The 17,953-nt window shown below is 44.0% G+C and overlaps 1 protein-coding gene across 2 annotated transcripts in view; it reads left to right on the top strand.

The window, feature by feature from the left end:
- Positions 1–17,953, top strand: part of esr1 (estrogen receptor 1) — a 248,960-nt gene that overhangs the window by 11,797 nt on the left and 219,210 nt on the right. For both annotated transcript variants that reach the window (XM_048535896.2, XM_059648375.1), the window contains exon 2: positions 4,939–5,138. In XM_048535896.2, coding sequence (XP_048391853.1) covers positions 4,939–5,138 — 200 coding nt within the window. The remainder of the gene's footprint in view (positions 1–4,938; positions 5,139–17,953) is intronic.

The following is a 17,953-nucleotide window of genomic DNA, read 5'->3' as shown; positions in this document are numbered from 1 at the left end:
AAAGTTTATCACCACTCAATGCATTAACTTCCATCTGCCTTCGCACACAGTTGTGAATCTGTGGAAGTTTTCATTCGTACATTCATGGGAAATGGGCACTGCTGGTAACGCCAGCATTTATTGGCAATCCCTAATTGCCCAAGAGAAGGTGGTGATGAGCCTCCTTCTTGAACCACTGTAGTTTGTGGAGTTTAGGGACACCAACAGTGTTGTTAGGAAGTGAGATGCAAGACTTCAACTCAGTAACAGTGAAAGAACGGTGATATATTTCCAAATCAGAATGACTTGCGTCTTTGAGGGGAACTTGGAGGTTGTGATGTACCATTGCACCTGCTGCCCTGGTCTTTCTAGGTGCTGACTTTACAGGTTTAGAAAGCGCTGTCAAAGAGAGCTTGATGAGTTACCTCAGGGCTTGTTGTAGATGTACACATTGTTGCCACTATGCAAGTGGTGAAGGGCAATTTGAAGTTTGAATGGTGTCAAGCTTCTGGAGTATTGATGGAGCTGCACTCATCCAGGTAAGTGAAGAGTATTCTATCATACTCCTGACTTGTGCCTTGTAGGACTGTACTGGGGAAACAAAAGGTGAATTACTTGCGACATAAATTCCTAGCTTCTGACTTGGTCTTTTAACTGCAGTATTTATATCCAGGGATAATGGGAACTGCAGGTGCTGGAGAATCCAAGATAATAATGAAGGGTCTAGGCCCGAAACGTCAGCTTTTGTGCTCCTGAGATGCTGCTTGGCCTGCTGTGTTCATCCAGCTTCACATTTTATTATCTAGTATTTACATCCAGTTCATTTTATGGACAATGGTAATTCCCCCAGGATGTAGTTGTGGATGATTCAACAATGGAAATTGCATTGAATGTCATGGGGCAATGTTTAGATCCTCCCCTGCAGGAGATGGCTATTGCCTGGCATATGTGCAATACAAGCATTGCTTGTCAGCCAAAACCAGGATTGTCCAGGTCTTGCTGCATTTGAATATGAACTGCTCTGGCATCTGAGGAGCTGCGAATGGTGCTGAACATTGTGCAGCCATTGGCGAACATCCCTACTTCTGACCTTATGATGAGGGAAGGTCATTGACGAAGCAGCTGATGATGGTGGTGCCTAGGACACTGTCCTGAGGAACTCCTGCAGGGACCATGGAGCTGAGAGTGACTGACAGCCAACGATCATGACCATCTTCTTTGTGCTGGGTGGGATTCTAACCATCAGAGAAATTTCCTCTTGACTGTCATTGACTCCAGTCTTATGCGTGCTCCTCAGCACCATGCTCAATCAAACACAGCCTTGATGTCAGGCACAGTCACTCTTGCCTCACTGCTGGAGTTCAGTTCTTTCGCCCACATTTGGCTCAAGGCTGTAATGAAGTCAGGACTGAGAGGCTGTAACAGACTGAGTGTCAGCTAACAGGTTAATCCTCTGCAAGTGTTACTCGATGGCACCATTGACAATTCCTTCCATCACTTTGCTGATGATTGAGAGTAGACTGATTGTATGCTAACTGGCTGGGTTGAATTTGTCTTGTTTTTTGTGGATGGGACATACCGTGAGAAATTTCCCACCCTGCGGGGTAAATATTGGACTTTGTAGATGAACTGGAACAGCTTGGGCTAGGGACACGGTTAATTCTAAAGCACAAATTTTCAGTATTATTGATGGAATACTGTCATGGCCATTGTGCTTTCCAGCACTTCCAACTGTTTCTTGGTATCACGTGGAGTGAATCGAATTGGCTGAAGACTGGCATCTTTGATGCTTGGGAGCTCAGAAGGAGGCCAAGATGAATCAGCCACTCAGCACCTTTGGCTGAAGATGGTTGTAAATATTTCAGCATTGTCCTTTGCCCTGATATGTCCTTTGTCGAGATAGTGTAATTCCTTCACTTCCTGTTAGCCATTAAATTGTCCACCACCATTCACAACTGGATGTGGTGGAACTGCAGAGCATTGATCTGATCCCTTGGTTGTTGAAGTCACTTATGACATTAGTGCTTGAGGTAGAAACTACATCCATATTCAAAATTTTGTTGGAAATGTGAAAGCAAGGGTGCTGAGGAGATGTGGGAACTGAGCAAATAAATGTGTTTAGATTAGACTTTCTTGTTGTGAAGAGGGTATAGACCAACATGGACTAATTGAGATGGACAATTGGTAATTTTGCAAGAGTTTTGATGGAGTTTAATGGGAGAAGCCATTTGACAGGCAGGATGATTAGTAATCAGGAGTGATATGTTTAGAGCAATTGGTCATAGAACCCACAGCAATATGCAAACAATTTCCTTTATGTGATGTGTTGGTACAATGTGGAACATATTGCTGCAATTATCTTGCTTCTAGCCATGATGCAAGTATAGATTCCATTATGTTCTCTTCAGTTGAGGGGGATGATTGAGTCCCTTCTTTTTAAAACGTCTCAGTCAGCCACAAAAGATATTTTTGTTTCTTTTTTAGCATGAAGCTATCACAGTTCATTAAACTCGGTTAACCAGATTTTGAAAAAAATGAAGGAGAACCAAGCCCAAGCTATATTTAGGTGATAGGGTGTGGAATTTTGTTATGTATTAAACTTGAGAACAAGTAAATGTGACATGAGACACAGATGCAAACACAAGGTAATAACTCAAAAGGTGGAGGAGAGCAGCAGAGAGTCTATACAGACAGGATGGTACCAGCAGTTGCAGATCAGAGACTATCTAAAGATTCCTTAAGCTACAAGAGTGGAATCTGGGTCCTAACAGTTGTCCTATTCTCTCAGAAGGCACGAAGCTCACATATAACCTTGGTTTCTCAGTGAGCAATGGATTTTCCAATTTGATTTTGAGCCAGGCACTGACTTTTGAGGTGTGATCAGAGATAATGGGAACTGCAGATTCTGGAGAATCTGAGATAACAAAGTGTGGAGCTGGATGAACACAGCAGGCCAAGCAGCATCTAAGGAGCACAAAAGCTGACGTTTCGGGCCTAGACTCTTCATCAGAAAAGCTTTTCTGATGAAGGGTCTAGGCGTGAAATGTCAGCTTTTGTGCTCCTAAGATGCTGCTTGGCCTGCTGTGTTCATCCAGCTCCACACTTTGTTATCACTGACTTTTGAGTTGTAGAGAGAGAGGCAAAGATAGCATCTTCCAGTCCTTGCTCACAATCCCATTTTTACTTGTCTCTGCTCTGCAGCAGCCGTTGACCAAGGTTCATTTGGGTATTCCTGACTCTACTTCTAATTTGAATACTCCACAGACAACCTTTTATATCAATGATTTAACTTCAAAAAAATGGGAGATACAGATCTAAGTTTCAGTGTCTATTAAAACCATGTTAACTTTGGCTTAAACTGCCCGTGTTCACTGATGGGCTTCATGAGCTTGACTCAACCTGGTCAGGTGACCACAGCAGCCATGTTAGTTCACTATTTCTCTTCTATTAATCCATTTTTAGCGCAGGTAGATATTCAAATCAGTTGAATGCTGATAGTCCATTTTTTATGACTGTAAAAACAGTAACATTCGTACTTGAGATGGAAACATGAGTGGGACTTGAAAATGCAGGAACTAACTGGATAGCTCTTTCCAAGTGCTGACAGCAGCACAATGGGCCAAATGGCCTCAAATGGTGTTGTGAAAAGTGATAATACCTTCTGTCGGTTTGTGTAATAATTTTTACCTATCATTTCATACAATTTAAAACTGTTTCACTGTTATGTCACAATGCTTCTTGGCCACAATGATAAATCCGATCAAAATTGGGCAGAAGTTGAACAGCAGCAGGTCAAGACTTACAAAATTAAACAGCAGTGCCCAGGTCCGGATTACCTACAAGCTGGAATCTTAAAAGAGTGAACAGTACTGATCAGGGATACGTTTACTGTAATCTTCCAAAATTCCCATGATTCTGGAAGGACCCCAGGGAATCGGAAAATAGCAAATGTAACAACTTTATTCAAGAAAGGAGGGACGCAGAAAACAGGAAACCATAAGTCATCTGTCATAAGGAAGGTTCTGGAATCCATTATTATCGAGGTTATGGCAGGATACTTAGAAAATCACAATGTAATCCAATAGAACCAACACTGCTTTGTGAAAGAGATTCTGGACTGCATTTTACATTTTTTTTGGCTAAGTGCCTGTTGTGTCAAGCGTTTTAGAGGAGTTTTCATCATGAGGCTTGGCAAGTTTCCTCACTGTATCTTACAAAACTCGCCTCATTAAATACCCACCCTACCCTTAAGGTGAATCCCTTACCTGATCCTGGCATCATCTTACCACACTCCATTCCCAGAACAACTCACCACTCGGCAGATGTCTGCCAGAAGATCAGCAAACCATGCCATCTTTACGAGGCCCACTGTGCGCCTGGACATTTATTGGCAGTCTGGCATTGTTCCTCGCTGGCATTATGATGGCAAAGCAGCCATAAATCCATGCCCCTCATGGCCAGCATGGCTTGACACTTCCTTGTACACACAATCCCATTCTCTCACCCTCGTCGCCATTTAGCCACCAGGCCAAATGCTTTATCTGTCCTTAGTTTCGTTACATTTAAGCGCTCTGTCCATGTCACTGTTACCCTGACCCCAGTGCCCACCTGGAATATGCACAGATTGCTACTGTCCAGTAGGGCAGGTAAGCAGACAATTCCAAACTGCAGTTTTTATTTACAGATAGCACAAGTGATCACACACAAAATGAGTAGAGGCTGTAGTTCTTCCCGAAACGCTGACCAAGGGCTAATCTACAGTTAATGATAGTCTGCTTCACTCAGGAACCAGGATGGACCAAATAGACTAGGCTTGACCCTTTGTTCCTATGTAACAGATTGATTCATGTTCCAGCAACTTGTTAGGTGTGAGATGGGAACACCGTCCTGAGGGACTTGTCGTATTTGCTCAGGTGCTGTGTCTCACCCTGTGCTTCCATTCTTGTTGTCCTTCCACAGAATTAACAGTGACAACAGACGCCAGCGAGTGAATGACCATCTCTCCAGCACCAGCGAGCAAAGCAGCCCGTCTGCAGGCACACTAGAATCCAGCAAGGAGACGCGGTACTGTGCGGTGTGCAGTGATTACGCCTCGGGCTATCACTATGGAGTCTGGTCATGCGAAGGCTGTAAAGCCTTTTTCAAGAGAAGCATTCAAGGTAACGAGCTGGCTATAATCTGTTGGTACTACTTGTCATGGTAACAGAGGAATGAGCAGGACAGCCAGTTTGCTCAATCTTACCTGTGTGATTTTGTCGAAGGTTTGTTTGTGTTGGATAAACCAGGATGTGTTTCAATTATTGTCCAATTGCAGCCATTACCTTGGCAACAGCAATAATCATAGCCAGTGATCAGCCATTAGCAAATCCCATAGAGTACTGTTTTCATTCTGATGTTACACAGCGATGTTTGCTTGGCAAGTTGATTTCCCCATGTTTAACTGTGGTCCAACTAATGTTCTTTAACAGAGACCTTGGCTTTCAGATTCAGTTTCACACGCGAGCCTCACAGAATCTGCAAGTTGTAAGGACTAGGATGATTTCTGAAATTGCTGATGATTTTTGCACTGAGTCGAACTGCGTGGCCCAACAGGCACAGAGTAATTGTCGAACAATCTTTGCAGCAAGTGATCTGCAGTGCAGAAGGAGTTGTTTCTCAGGAAGAATCGATTGTTCAGTGCTCCCATTTTTTCTTACTCCATTCACTGCATTCTTTGCGAACGGCTGCTGCTCAGGGTGTACTCATGTTCCATTTATAAAGTGCAGAAATTTCTCTCCAGAACTACGTCTCGCCCCATCATTCTGTCACTCCCTGTCCTCACCAACTTATAGAATCATAGAATCCTTACAGTGTGGAAACAGGCCATTCAGTCCAACAGCTCCGAGGCGTATCCCACCCAGACCCATTCTCCCAGCCCTGCATTTCCCATGTCTAACACACCTAACTTAAACAGCTTTGGGCACTATGGGTGATTTAGCATGGCCAATTCACCTACTAGCTCCTGGACCGATTTGAAATTCTCATCATATCTGGCCAAAACGTTGGATGTTTTCAGGAAGGAGTTTGATATAGTTCTTGGGGCCAAAAGGATCACAGGATATGGGGAGAAAATGAGAACAGGGGACTGAGTTCAGCAATCAGCTATGATCATATTGAATGATGGAGCAGGCTCGAAAGCCCAAATGGCCTACACTAATTTTCTATGTTTCTATGTTTGTGTCGATCTGGTCTGCTAATCCTTTCATGGCCACTGTGCACCACATCTCTGTAACTTCTTCCCGACCGCTGAGCTCACCACTTTTCACCCACTCCAGTCTCTTTCTTAAAAAACAACAACTGTTGTCAGATTGTGAGAAGGTGAAAAATTTGTTGTCCATCTCGGGTTGCAATGAAAATAAGAGCAGAAGTAGATCATTCAGTGCTTTGAGCCCACTGCACCAAATCAGCACTCTGTTCCTGCTTTCAATCCATCCCCTTTCGATGTAAAGTGCGATACAGTTCCTTTCTTGAAAACTTGAGAAGTTGGCACTGAGATTTCTAGTTGGAAACAGCTGCAGCCATCAGAGGGAGAGGTGAAATTCTACAGGCACAGTCTTGTGGAAGTGACTGCCTGGCTGTTGGCTGAAGGGACGAGAGAGAACCTGATGCCACCTCTTTTAAGGCTTTAGCTCCTCTCAGGGACCGAAAGGCAGACGCTGCTGCCCGTATGACACCCAACCTAAGGGCCCACATTGTTGTTGGATCGCAGTACTTAGACTTATTTATGGAGGAGGTGGTATGGGGGAGGTATAATGTCCTCGCATCCAGCCAGAGGGAAGGGAGGTCACAGCATTGCAGCTAACATCTGGGATGGCATGGTGGCTCAGACGTTAGCACCGCAGGCTCAAATCAGTAGGAACCTGGGTTCAATTCCAGTCTTGGGCATCTGTCTGTCTGGAATTTGCACATTCTCCCTGCATCTGTGTGGGTTTTCTTCGGGTGTTCCGGTTTTCCCCGACAGTCCAAAGACATGTGTCTTAGGTGGATTGGATATGAGAAATTGTCCAGAGGTGTGTAGGCTAGGTAGGTTAGCCATGGGATATACAGGGTGGGAGTTGGTCTGGATTGGATGCTGTTTGCAAGGTTGGTGTGGGCTGAATGGCCTGCTTCCGTGATATCAGATGCTCTGAAACATTCATTAGTTAAATCCAATGTAAGTAACTCAGCTAAAAAAAATCATCTTTTGCATACTGTAAAAGCTAAGCTTTGCTTCGAGTAACTCAAAAAATCTCTGAAATGAAGATTTTTGTCTTGCTGTAATTAAATGGGACAACAGGCTGTCTGGTCCTCTCCTGCTCCTATATTTCATAATCCAATTATTTGAATTCAGGCACAATATTATCACTCTCTGATTGCTCTGACAAGTTTAGCTTTTTTTTCTCTGTTGACAGATCACTCTAACAGTGAGTTAATTTCCTTTCTCAGTCTTCCACACTGTAGCATAAATTTTACAGCATTCAACACCGACTTTCACGGTTGTGATTTTTCTCAACATGCTCCCACAGCATATACTGCACCAGCATTTGAGATTAGGATTACCCCAAACCCAAATACAATAATTATCCGTATTCTGTTGACACATCTTGTTTGAGTCATTGATATTTTCTCGCTGTGACTCTGTGCAGCTCAGCGAATTGACATTGATGAGGCTTCTACAGCAAGCAGCTTCATTCTAGCGGAAATAAAGGAAAATAAAATTGCGGTCTTAAAGTTCTTTGCACCTCACGAATGATATTTTGGAAATGCAGTCACTGTTGTAACATAGCAGGCAAAGTTCCCAGAAATAGCAATGTGACAATGAGATTGCCTGTTTCTCCTTTTAAGAGATCATTGTGCCCAGGACATAAGGAGAAGTCCTTTTCTAATAGTGCAATGTGGATTTTCTCTGGCTTCTGGCATCCCTGGGAAGTGGGCTCCCCTTGGCTGAATGAAGTCAGGTGATGGATATAGTAACCAGAGGCAAGGCTAAGACATTGCAATCTGACCTGATACATTTGGATCAATGCCACTTTTGGGGTTCTTTATTGTTTGAAACGGGTGCTAGAATGTAGCAGGTAGCAGAGCTAAACCATGCCGTGTAGCTGCATCCCTTGCAAACTCCAACACCAGTGAAGTTACTCATTATAATCCTCCCAGCAATTTCTATACATTGTGTAAATCTCTACAACAGTGAGACTGCCACTACCTGATGGTCAGTGAAACCTTTGGACAGTGATTTTAACATTGGCTGTTGCCCAATGACTCAGTACAAAGAGCGCCCAGGATTTGACATTAAAGTACAAGCCTCATGTGGTGCTGAGATGGGCTGACGTTTGTTGATTCCAGCATTACAGGATTAACTGATGTACACAGTTTCAGGGGCTGGCAGGGTTGCGGAGGCCATTGTTCCAGTAGGAATTTACTTCACGCAATGCTGAAGGAGTAATAAGATTGATTTGTCCATGGCAATGCAGTCACTGTTGTTAGTAGAGATGAGATAGCTTGTCTGACCTTGACGTGGGAGAGAACAGCTTGTGTGCTGGACGAGTTCCTGCCAGGGATAGCCAGCAAAAATGAAACATGAAGGCACTTAATGAGGCAATTTTAACATTAAAAAAAAGAAGAGGTCTCAGAAATGTTATTGCTGTGCTTTGTGTAACTTGTGCTGATTTATGATAGTCTTTTTTGAACCGGCCTCCCTTCAAAGAAGTTAGCTTATTTGTTTCCAGATTGTGGCTATTTTTGTAGAGTAGTTAAGGAGCTTTTCCTTAAGAGAAGTTTCCCTTCTAGCACTGCCTCATATTCAGCCATCACCAACCGCTCCCCACGCGCGCCCCCCCCCCCCCGCCCCCACCAACCCTTCCCCACCACATCCATGCTGCACTACACTATCTACATGCCCTGAATCGGCTTGTTTGATTCTGAAATCCTTCTACTTGTCTCTCCCCCACACCATCCCCAGCCCACAGCCCTGCATCGTCTCACCCCATCCTGATCCCTCTATAGTTCTTCTGACTGGGACCCTCCCTTTTGGCAGCCCCTTCCAGTGACGCCGAAGCTTTAAGCTGGCCCTTAGGAAATACTTTCCCCTTCACTACGCCTCTCTCAGTCTTCAAACCTTTCTCAGAAGCCACCTTACCGACCAAACCTGGGGTCAGTTCTCCCACTCCAGCCCTTTATCTGATTCTCCGCACCCTTCGTTTCTTTCGTTCTTGTCTTTATCTGTCTGTCTTGGCAGGCATTCCCCCATAAAAGGCCCGAAGTTTCATTCCATATGTCTGTTGAGCGTGCCAATTGAAACACTTTAACTACGTTGCAAAATGCCTGTGTTCCAGTTTTAGTCCCAAAATAAACTAACCAACGTAATGAATGATTTGCTTTTGACTGGCACAATGCTTTGTCACTGGCCTGTTCAAATCCCTACAATCGACACTTCCTCCTCATTAAAACAGCATGAGGAACAAGCCAAAAGGGTCGCACCCTCTGACTGCAACAGAGCTGGAGCGGGAGGTGCAGAAAGGGCAGTTGAGGAGGAGCTTGTAATTCATACTATCTCATATCTACAAGTGTTTCAGGGCAGATTGCTAAGTCTCTGCTCACTCTGTGGGCAATCACAGCGATTAGTTTCAGCAGAGTGATAAGGAAAATGGGCAATTATATAACCCCTTTATTGGAGCGAGACACTGCACAAGAGCATTATTTTGAGGGCAAAAATCATCATGGAAGCACATAAAGAGATTTGAGGAAAGGAGCTAGATTTTCAGGAACAATATTTAGATAGAGAGAGAGACAGATAGGGGCGGATTCTGGAGTGTAAGGTATGGTGGATTGAAGGAAATTACAGATGTATAAATTAGAGGAAGCACAGAGTTAGAAAATACTTAGAGTTCCTGTAGGGTAGGGCAGAAGATTATAGATATATCAGAGGGGATTGGACAGCTGAATGTTCCCACTTGTGGCTGAAGTGTGAAGGCAAGTGAGTCCAGTTGCATCTGGTCCAACATAGCTGGGGGTGAATTTTCTCCCATAATCTCTGGGCTTTTAACCTCATTAATGTTGCAAACGTTGGGGGCATTTCTCAGGGAATTGCCTGGCTAGCGAGGTGGAAGAGCATGCTCCTGGTGAGATCTCCAGATCTCTTCTGTCTGCTTATTACAAGCTCAACTGCTCACCATTTCAGACACTGTGAGTCAGCACCACTCTCTCTTTCTCAACCTTTGAAACAGCTCTGAGGAAAGGCAAGCAAGTCACCATTTACAGTTTGAGGAGAAAACTTTTATCAACGTTGAGAATCTGATGTTTTTATTCTCGCTGAACTTTGTCACCAAACTCGCCATTTCTCTTGCCACATCAGGGAAGGTAAAATTCTGCAAATGGCTTTCCTGGACTGAGAGCCAATGTGATCAGTGAGCACAGGGATGAAAAGGGAACAGAATGGTGTTTGGAGCTGTGAATGCAAAGCTCCATGAACAGATAATGAAAGTAATTTTGACATTGGTGAAGTTGGCCGAAAGTAAGTTACGAAAGCTGCCACGCTTCTTAAGCAGTAGCACAGGAATGGTGTGAGTTCCATTGTTGATTCTTCAGATACTGAAGTAGTCTGTATCTACTGCAGCAAGACTTGGGCAACTTGGATTGATAAGTGGTAAGTAACATCTTTGCCACACAAATGCATGCAATGACCATCTTCAATAAAAGAGTATCTATTTCATCTCCCTTTCATAATCAATAAAGCTACCATTGTTGAATCCACAATCAACATCCTGTAGTCACCAAATTCTCTTGGCCAGGCCAACCACACAATTGCATTTAAATTCAGGCCTAGTGTTGGAATTCTGTGGCAAGTCATTCACCCCCCTGGCTCCCAAAGACTGTCCACCACCTACAAAGCATAAGACAGGAGCATGCTGGCATACTGTCTATCACTTTGCTTGAATGGATGTGGCTGCAATAATACTCTGTAAATTTGATAAAAAGTGGGTTACAAAACCTTTTATTGACTGTTAAGCATTCCTTGCCGTACTTCCCCAAAAGAAAATCAAATAGTAACTTTGCAACATGCAGTTCAGCAAAAAACACTCAATAAAAATCTGTGGATGGATAAGTCTTATAACCCATTCTGATATAGCAATAAAAGTGATTGATTGAGAAAGCACGTTCAACATCATCTAATAACCATCTCTATATGAACCACATATGTGCATAGCACTGAGAAGTAGATGCAGTGCCACCATAAATTAATGTTCAATTTCCTCTCACAGTCACTCTGTTATTCTATCACCCTTTTTGAAGAGTTTTGGGAGACCTTGTAAACAAACTCTGTGTGGAGAGCACATTTTGCGATCACATTCTATCACTGCCAAGATAGGCGGCGAATAGTTGGCTTTACTTTAAACTTGATTTTTTTTTGCCCTGTCTCCCCACATCATTAAGCAGCTGCTCAAGAGCAGAGGTTCAGCATGGCCATGACACAGCGGCTTTGCTAAAATACAAGGCAGCTTGAGAACTGGTAGCACAAGGCCATTCATTATCCAGTGGTCATGGACACAATGCCGTATGTACTCTCTCTATCTGAATAGCCGGCTGTATCACTGACTACCAGAATCAAGGGCGAATTGCGCTGCTTAAAGGGAAAATGGCCAAACTCCTTCCATTTACTCTTGTACCTTTAATGCTACTGGACTAATCCTGTGTGTAATCTGTCCCTGGGCCCTGTCTGGGGAGACCTGAGTTGCAAAACACAGCAACTTTGTCTTCTTCCCATCCAAAGCGGTGGCGCAGTGGTCAGCACTGCAGCCTCAGAGCGCCAGGGACCCGGGTTCGATTCCCTCCTCGGGCGACTGTCTGTGTGGAGTTTGCACATTCTACCCGTGTCTGCGTGGGTTTCCTCCGGGTGCTCCGGTTTCCTCCCACAGTTCAAAGATGTGCAGGTTAGGTGGATTGGCCATGCTAAATTGCCCGTAGTGTTCAGGGGTGTGAGGGTTTTATGGCGATGGGGATGGGGATGGGGATGGGGATGGGGATGGGGATGGGTCTGGGTGGGATGCTTCAAAGAGCGGTGTGGACTAGTTGGGCCGAAAGGCCTGTTTCCACACTGTAGGGAATCTAATCTGCATTTATATATTGTCTTTCACAATCTCATGACATCCTCAGAATGTTTTACAGCAAATGAAGTATCGTTGAAGTGTAATCACTGTTCTGATTATAGGAATGCAGCAATCAATTTGCACAAAGCAAGCTCCCACAAACAGCAATCCTGGCCAGTAAAGCTGTTTTTGGTGAAATTGATTGAGGGATAAACATTAGCCATGAAGATAATTGAGGGAGGGATTGGGTAGAAAGTGGTGTCGGGGAGATGGCTGCATTTGTTGAAGGAAGAGTCAAAGAAAGGTGCAAGCTATAACCTGGGAAAACCACAGCCAGAACATTTAAAAAAGTGTAATTGGGACTTGATTTCGCTCACTTTCCTGATTTAACAGATGGCCACATGTATCACTGTGTTACAAATTACACAGTCCTTGTCCTTTATCTATTTCATAGTAAAGAAAGAACAAAGCTATTGGCAGATTTCACAGGAATAGTCTCAAAGCTATCATCAGGCTTTCATACTCCCACTGTCCTTGTTAATTTTTGGAAATGTTTGCAGTTGTGTGCATTCTGTGGTAAGAGTTCAATTCTTGTCCATTTTGCTCTTTATCGGATTAAGTGTGACATCTTTTTGGTGAAAGGGACAGGTTACATCTTCCAGGTGTAGAGCCCTTGGGGAACTAATGTCCAACCCTGTCTTGCTCATTGACAATCTGCTCTAAACAGTCTCCATGTGTTGGAAATTTGAGGGTGTGTCACAGGCTATTACTTCCTTGAACTCAGCTCATCCTCATTAAGTTGATTAAGTTGACAGATACAACAGTTCATAGTGGTACAATGTATCCAAAGGCGTTTTGATAATCCCAGTGTGACTCTGGTGTGAAGCAACTTCACTTCTGATCCGAAGCAAAGTTTATGTAGCTAAGATGTTCTATATAAGCGGACTGCAGATTCAAGCAGCCATTACACTAGTTGGGTTTGAACATTTTTATCAGTGTCAACATTTATTGCCTCTCTGTTGTGGTCCTTGAGGCCATCAGAGAGGGTGCAGAAAAGATTCACAAGAGTGAATCCCATGAGGAGCTACAGTTACACAGGACAGGCTGGAGTAGATTGCCCTCCTTGGAGAACAGCAGATTAAGACAAGATTTGATAGAGGCGATCACAATGATCAATGGTCTGGGCAGAGTGGATGGGGTAAAATAAACACTGCAACTGCTGGCAGGAGAATTGGAACATTGATTTGAGGTGATTGGTAAAATAAGCAAAGGTAGCCTGAGGAAAATCATTTTATCATTTGGATCTTCAATACACTGTGTGAGAGTGTGGTGGAAACAGATTCAGTCAAGGTCCTCAAAGACCATGGGGATTAAGGTTTACTTGTCTGTTTCATGTATCTTGACACTGTTCCTCCCCTTGAAGAATGGTGTGGAGTGTTGGAAGGGTTTGCATGGCTGAATCATGACTGTGGAGCATCAATCTGAAAGCCCTTTCCCAATGCCCATCAAGTTCCAGGGGAAGATTCGAACTGGACCTTCTGGTTCACAGCCAGGAGGTTACCAACCTCCACAAGACTTCCTTAGGAGTGGGTCTCACAGAAAGATGTCATAATATGACTGGTCAAATAGCTTCTTTCTGTGCTGTAACCATTCTGTGACTCACTGAAAAGACCATGCCAAACATGTTTTTTGTGATCCCTTGTAGTCTATGCAGTGAAGGTATTCCCGCAGTACAGTTAGATCACACTTCCGTCCTTTCTCAACACAGAATCAGCATTAACCAAAGTCACAAATGGCAACCTTGTGGCTGCAACAATGATGCATTCTCCCTCTTCCTTTGTGGTCTCATTGCAGACTTTGACAGAGCCAAACTTACCCATTGCCTTCCAACTCTACCTTTCCATTATCCAAGTGGCTAGAATTGCCCTTGTTTGAATCAACCAAGGCATACTCAACTGTAACCAGGGAAACTCTTGTCGTGTATTCCCCTCCCACCCGGTATTGTCATCTCTGTTGGCTTCCAAGGGCTCCTACCTCTTCGTCCAATACCTCCCGCGGTTTAGTGATGGCATCCAGCCATATGAGCTGTCTTCCCCTCATGCTGATAACAGCCAGCTCTCTCCCTCCAGTACATCTCTCAATCTCCCTGCTATCCAACTGGTTTTCAAACCCCATGCTGTAACCAATCACATTATTTTTTCTGTAGTCACTGACTAAGGAAGAAACTGGAACTATCAAACCTGAGGTGAGTTTCTGACCCCATGGTGGTGATTACCTCAAAGATCTCCCACTTTCACTTTGTAATGTCCTTCAACTCCATCTCTGCCTCAGCTCCACACTGCTAAAACCGTTATCAATATCATTATTCCTGTCCTCGCCAGGTTGACTTCCTTACATACTGTTTATGTCCTAACTCACACAAAATGTTGCTCACTCATCACCTGATCCTTGCTGACCCACCTCAGCTTACAGCCCATCAAAATTTAAAATATATGATAGCTGTGCCGTCCACATCTCTGAAACTCCCCTCCAGCCTTCTGAACCCACAGAGCTCTCTATTGACTCTAAGATAACAAGGTGTGAAGCTGGATGAACGCAGTAGGCCTAGCAGCATCTTAGGAGCAGGAAGGCTGACGTTTTGGGCTTTGACCCTTTTCGGATGAAGGGTCAAGGCCTGAAAAGTCAGCTTTCCTGTTCCTAAGATGCTGATTGACCTGCTGCGTTCATCTATCTCCACACCTTGTTATGTCAGACTCTCCAGCATCTGCAGTTCTATTATCTCTGACACAATTTCTATTGACTCTATCCTGTTTTGTCTCCCCACCATTAATGGCTGTACCTTCAGCATCCATCTCCAATAGCTGACAATTCCCTCCCTGAATCATTTTGTCTCTCCAACTGCTTACTGTGTCGCCCACCTCATTAACCATGTTGTTATATACATTTTCTATGATCTGCTTCGATGGCCTATCAATTATTGTTGTTTGATTACCTGATGAATATTATCTGGCATATTGTTTGTCTAAAAGGTATTAAACAAGAGCCAGTTATGTTTGGTGCTGATGTTAACCCTAACCTTAACCCTATCACAATGATTAAGAAATGCCAATGAATTTTCAAGTCAGGATGGTGATTTGAAGGAGCCCTTGGAATTGGAAATGTTCCTTTGAGCGAATTGCCCTTATCCTTCCAGATCACAGGTTTTGGGGGGTCACTTTGGAAACAGTTTGGCGAGTTGCTGCAGTTGACATTTTCTGCACCTTTTCAATTTCAATAAGTCTTCTTGATGCCACACTTGGTCCAATGCTGTCCAGGTGTGGCGGACACTCACTCTCATGTCTTTTTTGTTCTTGTTCAGACAAGGAATGTAATTAGATTTGGAGCTGAGTTGTTCTGACAGAACCCAAGCTAAACATCAGCGAGCAGGTTATAGCTGAATAAAGTGCTGCCAGATTGCACTGTTGATGATACTCCCCATCATGGTGCTGATGACTGAGAGTAAACTGATAGGGTGGTAATGGGCTGGATTGATATGTCATGTGGATATGAATTACCCGAGCAATTTTCCACATCGCCATGTGGATGCCAGTGATGTAGCTGTACTATGCATTTGGTGTAGGAGTAAACTGTTTGGCCTTTCAAGCCTACTCTGCCATTTAACACTGGGACACCCTGATGGACTCCTCCTATGCTCCCAACACATCCCCCGTAGCCATGTTAGACAACCTCCAGTGTTCCAGCACCTCACCTGTGGCTATCGATAATACAGCTATCTCAGCAAGGGGCCCAGCAATCACTTCCCTGACTTTCCACAGCATTCTAGGGTACACCTGATCTGGTCCCGGGGACTTATCCACCTGAACGCATTTACAATTTAAGTGAACCAAAAAACAAATTAACCGTACCTTAAAAGGGCACAAATGAATGCAATGCTTCCACCCAGCAGTGCACTAGGAAGCTTTTACATGTCACTGCAGTAGGGAAGGCTGAGCAGGATAGGCTTCATTCCAACATGTCATCCTGATGACTATACCAGTAACAGTGTAACACTCCCTCAGCACTGCACATGCTCAATACTGTAAGATAGGTCCTGAACCCGTAAGCTTCTGACTCAGAAATAAAGTATGATTGGCACCAATTATCTCCTTGTACTCTTTCAAAACCCAATTAAATAATTAAACACAATAATTATAGTCCTTCAAAGGAGCAGTATAAAGAAAAGTCAAAACTTTGAAGGAAACTTATCAAATGACATTAAAATGTTGTTTCTGAGACTGTCTGAGACAACAAAGATTGCAGGAGGAATTGAATTGATCCATGGACACCATGTGCTCCCTCTCCAAGGACACCTGGGCTTGAACACAGCATTTTTAAATTCATTCATAGGATGTTAGAGTCACTAGCTAGGCATTTACGGGCATTTGTTGCCCATCTCTAATTGCCCAGAGGGCAGTTAAGAATCAACCACATTGTTTTCTGGAGTCACATGCAGGGCAGACCTGGTAAGGACGGCAGATTTCCTTCCCTAAATGTAGTGAACTGGATGGGTTTTTCCTGACAATCAGCAATAGTTTCATGATCATCATTAAATGCTTAATTTTAAGTTTTTATTGAAGTCAAATTCCGGCATTTGCCATGGTGGAATTTCAACCTAGGTCCACACAATATCAGCTGGGTTTTTGGGTTAATGGTCCATCTGTAACACCCATAGTCCACCCTTAATATCACTAGGTCCTCGCCTACTGTGGAAGAGGGCCATGCAGTCCAGTCAAATGATGATCCCCAATCCAAACAAAAGTAACCCTTTATGGATATTTTCCAATCAACGTGTTCAGCAATGTTACTACATACCTCTGAAGCAGGTGTGACTTGAAACCAGCCCTCCTGGTCCAGAAGAAAGGATCACTATCACTACACCACAAGATCTGTACTTTAAAACAAGCCCAGAGCATACAAATGTAATGTGCAGTGTGTTTTTTGACATCACAGCGGGGTGCCTCTATCTCTTCTTCACAACACAGCTTCCCACCCTCCCATTCAACAAGCTATCAATACATATATATTTATTCAACACATTCAGAGGAGTTATAACATTCCTTTGGAGCCAGTTGGATTTGAACCCAGGCCTCCTCAGCCAGAGGTAGGGACGCTACCACGACAAGAGACCCCAAGTGTACCTTAGCATTCTTTTGGAAAACTCAGATTAGTTCATCCATAAAGGACCAACTTAAAGGAAGGAAGCCCTTAAATTTACAAATTTCTCATTTATACTCGTATGAATAATCAATTGTACCAAATGTACCTAATTTAAGAAGTGACAGCCCCTAAAATGGCCTCTGTAACAAAAAAACAACAAAGACCTGAAGGAAACTTACAATTTCAATTTACAATGAGGCTCTGGGGGCCAGTGATGGAATCCAACTTCTGCAATGTCCATAAGCCATGGAAGACAAAAAGGACCCAACTATTTCTGCTTCAAGACCAGCAGGGCATTGATGTGACCTCAGACCGCAGAGAGTGGCAAGATTTTTATCACCCACCTCCACGACCTGCTGCTTGGACTTGCTGATTGCCATCTTGGCCAAACCCCAGGAGCAGACCCACGGGGAGGTCCTCAAAACTGCTCTCTGTACAAGGTCACGAAAGGTCAGGTGCATGGGGCAGAAGAAGGAGGTAAATCTGAGGAGCAGCGTTCTTCGGTAATGAAAGTGATCCAAATCCACCGCCAATACCATCACCTCCTGCCCTGCCCTGCACCCACCCCCTCCACACCCCATGTACCACAGACTCCTGAAGGCTGCAGAAAACACACACAGCCCATGAATCTACTTCATCCACAGTTGCATGGCCCTTCTGGGTGCAAGCCCCTC

The sequence above is a fragment of the Stegostoma tigrinum genome, chromosome 9 (assembly GCF_030684315.1).
Source record: "Stegostoma tigrinum isolate sSteTig4 chromosome 9, sSteTig4.hap1, whole genome shotgun sequence".
Taxonomy (NCBI): domain Eukaryota; kingdom Metazoa; phylum Chordata; class Chondrichthyes; order Orectolobiformes; family Stegostomatidae; genus Stegostoma; species Stegostoma tigrinum.
Note: the sequence above shows the minus strand (reverse complement) of the source record. Positions and strands in the feature narration are given on the sequence as shown.